This window comes from Halichoerus grypus, chromosome 11 (assembly GCF_964656455.1).
Source record: "Halichoerus grypus chromosome 11, mHalGry1.hap1.1, whole genome shotgun sequence".
Taxonomy (NCBI): domain Eukaryota; kingdom Metazoa; phylum Chordata; class Mammalia; order Carnivora; family Phocidae; genus Halichoerus; species Halichoerus grypus.
In genome coordinates, this window is record NC_135722.1 from 75,065,352 (window position 1) to 75,074,781 (window position 9,430).

General features: G+C 43.2%; 1 protein-coding gene across 1 annotated transcript; it reads left to right on the forward strand.

The window, feature by feature from the left end:
• Positions 1-6,864: 6,864 nt before the first annotated feature.
• LOC118524687 (lysine-specific demethylase 4D-like) lies at positions 6,865-8,822 on the forward strand. Its single transcript, XM_078057506.1, has 2 exons — positions 6,865-8,499; positions 8,649-8,822. The coding sequence occupies exons 1-2, from the start codon at positions 6,865-6,867 to the stop codon at positions 8,820-8,822; spliced, it is 1,809 nt and encodes a 602-aa protein (XP_077913632.1).
• Positions 8,823-9,430: the final 608 nt, after the last annotated feature.

A 9,430-nucleotide genomic window follows, 5' to 3' on the forward strand; every position in this document is an offset into this window, starting at 1 on the left:
CTGTTCCAAGATGCCATCCAAGCTACCACATTACATTTAGTTTTTAAATGTCTCCTTAGGTTTCTCTCGTCTGTAACAGATTCTCAGACTTTCCTTGTTTCTCACAAAAATGTTTATATAGAAACTTGACAATTTGGGGGAGTACTGGTCAACTCTATGGTAGAATGACCTCTGTCGGAATTTGTTTTTCTTATGATTACCCTTGGTTTATGTGTTCTTTGGAGGAAGATTACAGAGGTCCAGTGCCATTTGTATCACATCTTATCAAGGGTGAATACTATCAACATAACTGATGACTCTAGATGTTGACTTGGCTGAAATAGTGTTTGTCAGGGCACTCCATTGTCAAAGTACTCCCCCCACCCTCACTCGCCACCCTGCACCCATGAAGGCACTCAGGATTCACAGCGCACACTCAGGTAGCAGGGTGTCATGCTCTCCTCCTTTAGGGTGGAGTATATGTAATTTATCTGGAATCTTCTGCAGGACAGAGTTGTTTGTCTCTTCTCAATTTGTTACTTAATCATTATATCAGTGTGAACTCATAGGTATTCATCTTATAATTTGAGCTAAAATTCAATAGTACTTTAATTATTTTGTTGCCCAAATTGTTTGAGTTATGGCCATTAGGAACTCTTTCTTGTGGTTCCTGTGCTCCTTTGCGGTGCCCCCATCAATGTGTTTCTTCCTTCAGTACATCCTTAATTTCAAGCATTGCAAGAAGCTCCAGGCTCCTGTGGTCTATTTCCTGCCCCAGTCCTAGAAAATTATTTTCCTTCATTGGTTTCACCAGTTCTTTATTTTATTTTTCTTTAAAAGTATCAGTTTTCTGTTTTATTAATCACGTCTATTTTTTAATAAAGATTTATTTATTTATTTGACACAGAGAGAGAGACAGAGCACAAGCAGGGGGAGCGGCAGGCAGAGGGAGAGGAGAAGCAGACTCCCTGCTGAGCAGGGAACCCAATGCAGGGCTCGATCCCAGGCCCTGGAATCATGACCTGAGCTGAAAGCAGATGCTTAATGACTGAGCCACCCAGGCGCCCCAATGGCCTCTATTTTTGTATATGTTCATTTCTCTGTCCTGCTTATTTATCATGCTATCATTATTTTGATTTTTTCCTTTTCTTTTGCATAATACTGTTTTGTTTTTTACTAACTGATTGAGTTGAACATAAAAATCAATAGATTTTTATATGGATATTATTGTAGATATTAGGTGGATATCAATTTTCAAATAAATATAGTTGTGTGCAGATTTTTATTGTTGACTTGCAATTTTATTTCATTGTGGTCAAGATTGTGCTCACCGTGTTGATTCTATGGAATTTTCATTGCTATTTATTTTGTGGTCTTATATCAGTAAATTTTTATAAATGTTTTACATGTATTGAAAAGCATCTTCCATATAATTCATCTTTGCATTCTATGTCTCGTGCTGCTATGTGGTTAGGTACATAAAGTGTATCGCTGTGATAGTTTCCTAGTGAGTTTTTCTCTTTGATAACTATAAAATGTCTTCTTTTATGCTATAAATGCTTTTGATGTTAATTACTATCTTTTGTTTAATATTTGCCTGGTGTGACTCTCCCACTCCTTTATTTTCAACCTCTTAGTTTGCTTGGTTTAAAGATTGGTTTTAAAGAACAAAAGAGCTTCGAGGAAGTAGGATAACTACCCAAGACCCTAGACCCATGATTACATTAGATGGGCACTGATTAAATCAAAAGAGGCTACTGCCCAGATACAGAACCAGAGTCATCAGGACTTGAGGCAACACTTGGAGGCTAGCTAGTGAGAGGACACCGTCTCTCGGGGTCCTGGAATAACTTCACCTGGAATCAGCATTTCGTTGGTGGAAGGTAGGTCACTTTTTGTTATTTGTGCTTGTGAGCAAAAGAGTTATTTTTCTGTTACAAGTTTAAGAAAGTAACTGTATTTTATATATATATATATGTGTGTATATATATATATATATATATATATATATATATATTTACAATTGAGAAACATGCATTGGGATTATCATTTCCTTGAGTTAAAAGTTTTATTTTTAAACTTGTTTTCAGACTTGTGGAGTTAATTTCTTTTCTTAATATCTTCTTGGTAAAAATCACAGATTTTCAGGAAAAAGCACTGCATTTAACAGGCTGGTATCCAACAGAATTAAGATGGTTTTCTAGAACCGGCAAAGGAGTGAAAGGGAACTGGAGGGGCGCCTGGGTGGCTCAGGTGGTTAAGCGTCTGCCTTGGGCTCTGGCCCCGATTTCAGGGCCCTGGGATCGAGCCCCATGTCTGGCTCCCTGCTCAATGGGGATTCTGCTTCTCCCTCACACTCTCCCTCTGTGCTTTCTCCCTCTATCTCTCTCTCAAATAAATAAATAAAATCTTAAAGAAGAAGTCAGGAAACTGGAAAATACGTGGACTAAATTAAAGACCTTGATTGGATATAGGGGTAGCAGAACTGGGACGGCGCTGATTGAATTAGAATTAGGGTGGGACAATATAGCTGGAGCTTGTGAGCAAAGCATGCTTCATTTAGAGGCTGAAACGTTAGGGGGGACCATTTTCTTAGTCCTAATGTATGATCATTTGGAATCAAGATCTTAAAGTCATAGAAAGCAAGCATTCGTTTTGGTTTTGCTTTTGTTTTTTCCTTTAAAGCATAAAACAGATGAAACAATGACATTTTATATCAGAGAGCAACTTTTTCCTGGTAAAATGCTTTATTTATGCATTCAAAGTACAACTATTACGTGCCTATCATTTTTAGATTTCTTCATTGGGATCTTGTATTTCTGTTGCTAAAAGGGATTGAAGCCTTTTTGCTATCCCACATTATAGTAGTCCCCCAAGCCACAGTGCTGCTTTCCTCTGCTTCAATGACTTATGGTCAACCAAGTTCCAGAAGCAGAGGGTCCTCCTTCTAACGTTTGCTCAGAAAGTCAATAGTAGCCCAATGCTACCTCCCAGTGCCTCATCACTCACCTCACTTCACTCGTCATGTAGGCATTTTATCAGCTTACATCCGTAAGAAAGATGAGTACAAACAATAAGATCCTTTGGAAGAGAGGAAGAGATAACATTCACATAACTTTTATTTCCGTGTACTGTTATAATTGTTCCATTTTATGATTGTTGTTGTTAATCTCTCACTGTGCCTAATTTATACATTAAACTTTAGCATAGATACATATGTGTAGGAAAAAAATGGTACATATAGGGTTCGATACTATCCTTGATGTCAGGCATCCCATGGAGGTCTTGGAATGTATCCCCCGAGGACAAGGGGAGACTACTGTCTAATTGATTGTTAACTGGTGTGCAGAATGCTCTAGATTTCTGGATGCTAATCTGTGTCTAGAAAGTTTGTTGAACCCTATTATTTCTAATAATTTATCTTTTGATGTGACATGATTAGGTTTTAATTAGATTGCCTCAAGTGTTTACCCATTAAGGATAATGAGTGTATACATTAAGTGCACAGTTAATGTGTACATTTATGTTCTGTATTTTTTGCCTGCTTGTAGTTTACATAGCACTTTTTTCTATTATGGGATTTCTTTCCTCTTTTTTTGAAAACATGTATTCAAATAATGAAATAGACGTTGAGTTATTTCAGATATTTTTCTGCATGACATAAGATGATGACTTTTCCATTTCATTTGTTATGGTATTCAGTAACACTGCTAGAATTTTTTTTTTAACTTTTTAAAAGATCTTATGTATTTATTTGAGAGAGAGAGAGAGAGAGAGCACAAGTGGGGGAGGGGAGAGGGATAAGCAGACTCTGCAGCTGAGCGTGGAGCCTGATGCAGGGCTCGATCCCAGGACCCTGAGATCAGGAACTGAGCCAAAATCAAGAGTCCATTGCTTAACCGACTGAGCCACCCAGCTGCTCCAACACTGCTAGTTTTTAAAGCCTCCTTGCAGTAATTTATCATGATGTGTTATTCTTTTAATGCCCTGTTGTGGTAAAAATTTGATAAAATTTTATTTAAGGTTTTTGCAATTTTTCCCCTAGATATCATTGACCCTATAGAGTGTGTATCCAGTGTTGGCCCTTCTGGGTTTAGCTTCAAGGTTATGCTTGAAAACAAACTGAGGGGTCCCTGGGTGGCTCAGTCAGTTAAGTGTCTGGCTTTGGTTTGGGTCATGATCCTGGGGTCCTGGTATCAAGCTTCACGTCGGGCTCCCTGCTCAGTCTCCCCCTCTCTCTCCCTCTGCCTGCCACTTCCCCTGCTTGGGCTTTCTCTCTCTGTGTCAAATAAATAAGTGAAAAAAATCTTAAAAAAAAAAAAGAAAAGAAACTGAATATCAAACCCTAGAAAAGTTTGTATGAAGTAAGAGTTAGAATCCACTTATAAAATGACGTTTTAGGTTTTTATGGGTCATACTTACAGTTGTTATATTTCTATTAGGTTTATTAGTATATATAAGCACTCTATTTTTTTCTTGGACCACTCTGGGATAGTTGTACTTTGAGAAAATTTTCTTTTTTAGTTTTCAAAATTAGTAGCACTAAGTTACTTACAATATTCAATTATAATTTTTTAAAAAAATTCTCTGATAGATTTTCAGCTATATCGCCTATTTTATCATAATGTGGTCTATTTGCGCTTTTCATGCTTATGTCTTTTCATTTTTTTTTTTTAAGATTTTCTTTATTTTTTGAGAGAGAGAGTGAGAGTGTGGGGTGGGGAGGGGCAGAAGGGGAGAGAGAGAGAATCTCAGTCAGACTCCCTGCTGAATGGGAAGCCAGATGCTGAGTGGGGAGCTGGAGGCAGGGCTCGATCTCATGACCCTGAGGTCATGACCTGAGCTGAAACAAGAATCTGATGCTTAATCGACTGCACCCCCAGGCGCCCCTGTCTTTTCACTTCTAATGGTCTTTTATAAGAATCAGGTTTTGGTGGTCATTTCTGTTAGGTGTTATGCTCCCTTTGCAATTGTTTTAGTTTATCTTTGTTTTCCTTTCCTTAATTTACCTTTGAGGTTAATTCATTCAGTTTCTTGAGTTGAGTGCTTCTCTCATTTATTTACAAACTAGCTTAATTTTTCTTTTAGTTCAGTTCAATGTTTCTCTTTTTCTGTCTTATGATTTGCCCTAAAATTCTTTTTTTTAATTTTAACTTTACTGATATATCACTGACATTAAAGAATTGTAAACTATTGGAGGTGAACATTGTGGCAATTTGTTGGATGTACGCATTGTAAAATGATTCCCCCCATCTAGATAATTAATACAACAATCACCTCACGTATTTACTTTTTTGTTTTTTATATTTTGGTGAGAACATTTAAGTTCTACTCTCGTAAAATTTCGTTATACAGCACAGTTTTATCAAGGATAGTCACTATGTTTTACATTAGATCCTCAGAACTTATTCATCTTATAGCTGAAATTTTGTAGCCTTTTACCAACCTCTGCCTATTGCCCCCAGCCCCCAGCCCCTCCCAACCACTTTTCCCCCTCTGTTTCTGTAAGTTTCAACTTTAAAAAAAATTTTTTTTAAGATTCCATATATAAGTGATACTATGCAGTATTTGTCTTTCTCTATCTGGCTTATCTCACTTAACATAATGCTCTCAAGGTCTGTGTTGTCCCAAATGGTAGGATCTCCATCTTTCTCATGAATGAATGGTATTCCCTTGTATATATATACACCACATATTTCTTTTTAATAGAGAAGTTGAAAATTATTTTTTTTATTGAAGTTTAGTTAACATTCAGTGTTATATTGGTTTCAGGTATACAATATAGTGATTCAACAATTCTATACATTACTCAGTGCTCATCAAGATGAGTGTACTCTTAATCCCCTTCACCTGTTCCACCCATCCCCACCCACCTCCCCTCTGGTAACCCTCAGTTTGTTCTCTGTATTTAAGAGTCTGTTTTTGTCTTTGCTTCCTTTTTGTTTGTTTGGTCTTTTGTTTTGTTTCTTAAATTCCACATCTGAGTGAAATTATATGGTCTTTGTCTTTGTCTGACTTATTTTGCTTACCATTATACTCCTTAGGTCCATTAATGTTATTGCAAATGGCAAGATCTCATTCCCTTTTATGGCTGAATAATATTCCATTATATATATACCACTTCTTTATCCATTCATCTATGGATGAACACTAGGGTTGCTTCCATATCTTGGCTATTGTGAATAATGTTGCAATAAACATGGGAGTACAGATATCTCTTTGATACTCTGTTTTCATTTCCTTTGGGTATATACTGGGAAGTGGAATTGCTAGATCCATACGTTAGCTCTATTTAATTTTTTGAGGAACCTCCATACTGTTTTCCATAGGGGCTACACCAATATACATTCCTACCAACAGTGCAATTTTTGCATTGCTTTTCCAATTTTGAAATTAACATTGTTATACCAATTTTCTTTAACTTGCTGTATTAGTGTTTCTTTTGTCATCTATTTATTTTCAAAGATTCTGTATTCTTTTCTTTAGATTTAGCCTTTAAACTTTCTTGAAGAGACTTTCTGCTCTACGGTGGAGTGAGGAGCCCCCGGTGAATCAGGAGAGGCCTCAGAGACACAACTCCAACTGAGGAATCTCACAGAGCTGCAGGCTGGGTTAGAACTTGACGCAGAGTGCCTGCCCCACTGGGGAATACTCTATTTTCTTTGGGCACAAAATGCCGACCAGAGTGGTGTCCCCCTGGTGAACCGGCAAGCCTGGAGAAAGATCTTTTCGTTTGTTTAAAAGTTCATGCCTGAATTCCTGCCTCACAGATGTACCACAGCATTTTTCTTAAAGAAAGAATAGAGAAGATAATAATCCCCTACCGACTCAGGGATCTAAAACCTACCTAAAAACCCAGAGTTGGCTGCTTGTTATATTGCAGCCATGAAGTCTAAGCACTATGGTCCCCAGAACCCAAGTTATACAGTCATGACCTTCCACCCAACCACGGAAGAATTTAAGGATTTCAACACATACATTGCTTACGTGGAATCCCAAGGCGCACACCGAGCAGGCCTCGCCAAGGTGATTCCACCCAAGGAATGGAAAGCCAGACAGACCTATGATGATATCAGTGACATCTTAATAGCCACTCCCCTCCAGCAGGTGGTCTCCGGGCAGGCAGGTGTGTTTACTCAGTACCATAAAAAGAAGAAAGCCATGACAGTGGGGGAGTATTGCCATTTGGCGAACAGCAGAAAGTATGGGACTCCACCACACTCGGATTTTGAGGACTTGGAGCGAAAATACTGGAAAACCCGTCTGTACGATTCTCCGATCTATGGCGCTGACATCAGCGGCTCCTTGTTTGACGAAAACACGAAGGAGTGGAACCTTGGACACCTGGGAACCATTCAGGACCTGCTGGAGCAGGAGTGCGGCGTGGTCATCGAGGGCGTCAACACCCCCTACCTGTACTTTGGCATGTGGAAGACCACCTTCGCCTGGCACACGGAGGACATGGACCTTTACAGCATCAACTACCTGCACTTCGGGGAGCCCAAAACTTGGTACGCGGTGCCCCCAGAGCACGGCCAGCGCCTGGAACGCCTGGCCACGGAGCTCTTCCCGGGCAGCGCCCGCGCCTGCGAGGCCTTCCTGCGGCACAAGGTGGCTCTCATCTCGCCCACCGTCCTCAAGGACAACGGGATCCCCTTCAGTCGGATCACGCAGGAGGCTGGCGAGTTCATGGTGACGTTTCCCTATGGCTACCACTCTGGCTTCAACCATGGCTTCAACTGCGCAGAAGCCATCAACTTCGCCACCCCGCGCTGGATCGATTATGGCAAGGTGGCCTCCCAGTGCAGCTGCGGGGAGGCCCGGGTCACCTTTTCCATGGACGCCTTCGTGCGCATCCTGCAGCCCGAGCGCTATGAGCTGTGGAAGCGCGGGCAGGACCGGGCTGCCGTGGACCACACGGAGCCCGCGGCGCTGGGCAGCCGGGAGCTGCGCGCCTGGAGGGAGGTGCGCGCCCCCGGGAGAGCCGCGCTGGGCCTGAGGCACCTCCCCCCGCGCCGCGCCCCGCACGCCCCGCGGCCGGTGGCCGCTGGCCCGGGCACCCGCCGCCGCACCTCTCTGCGCCCGGCCTCCGCGCGCCCCTTGCCCGCGCAGAGCTCTTCCTCTGATGCGCAGTCCGGGGCTGTCCCCGCCCGCACCTCCCGGGAGTCTGGCCCCAGCCGGCCACCGCCCCCCAACCCCTCTGCCCCAGATCTCCAGCCCCCCACTGGCAGGTGTGGTCCTGGTCGTCGTCCTCGGGAACAGGGTGCTCAGGGGCCTAGCATCCAGGCCCGGGCCAAGAGGCGCCTGTCGGTGGGAACAGGGCACGCAGCTCAGCACTGCAAGGCTCAGCCCCTTCCTGTGGATGGAGGCTGGATGGACAAGCCCGCACCACCGAGCCCTGGGCTCCAGGTTTATTTTGAGGCTTCTGGGTGCTGTTGTACCCCTGATCTTCAACCCTTAGGGCCACATTGGATCCTGATAATCCGATGCACCCTGGCCCGTGCCTGCTATCCCTGGACGGTATTACAGTCAGCTTCTCTGACAGTGTTCCTCTGGCTCCTGCAAATGGAACTCAGAGAAGGTTCCCCAGGCACGCTGATGGGGACTGCGGGGCCCCTCTGACCCTCTCTGAGGTTGTAATGATGGACCACACTTATGCCTCTGTGAAGCCGACCCCAGCTCCAGCTGCCAGCATCTCTTGCATCCCTGACTTTGATCCTCTGGGGTTGAAGCCAGAGACTGCTGCCCTTTTTGAGTCCTGGGTTGTGTTCAGCCCTGATGGAAGATCTTCAGCCTTCGAGCTGTTGACTTTTAAAGATTTTGCCCAATATGGCTGTATCTGACCCTCAACCCCAGGAAGCACAGAAGCTTCCAGATAAGCAACAATTCCAGGCTGGGCCTGTGAGAGTAGAGGTGCTTTGTCTCCTAGAAAAGACACGTTACCAAAGATGCCGGAGACTTTCTCCTGCTAGGACAACCAGGACTCCCAGTGAGTGGCTCCCAACAGCTGCCCATAGAATGTTGTAGTAGCTTTCAGGGAATCTCAGCCCACCCCTGAACACTCAAAGTTCTGTGGTCTCTGCCTTGGCCTAGATGCCACGGTTGCTGGTTGTTTCTGAGGTCACCCCCAGGGTATCTGCGCCTACAGTAATTTGGGGCAACATTGGATGTTGCTGAGAATCTGACCGAGCCCCTTGGTCCTCATATTGCATCTGGGCTTCCGAGTCACCGATCATGGCTTCCCCCGGGCATTGCTACGGCCACGACTGAGCCCCGGGAGCTTCTCACGCTTCTGCAGCTCCGGCACACCCCACCTGTCAGGCCACTGCTCATGTTGCAACAAGACCTCATGGAGTCTGTCAGCCAACTCGGCCTCGGGGATGCTTTTAACTTTGTTGATGTTTCTTAAAGTTGTTATCTATAGTGTGTATCTGCAAAGCAAAGAAATGTT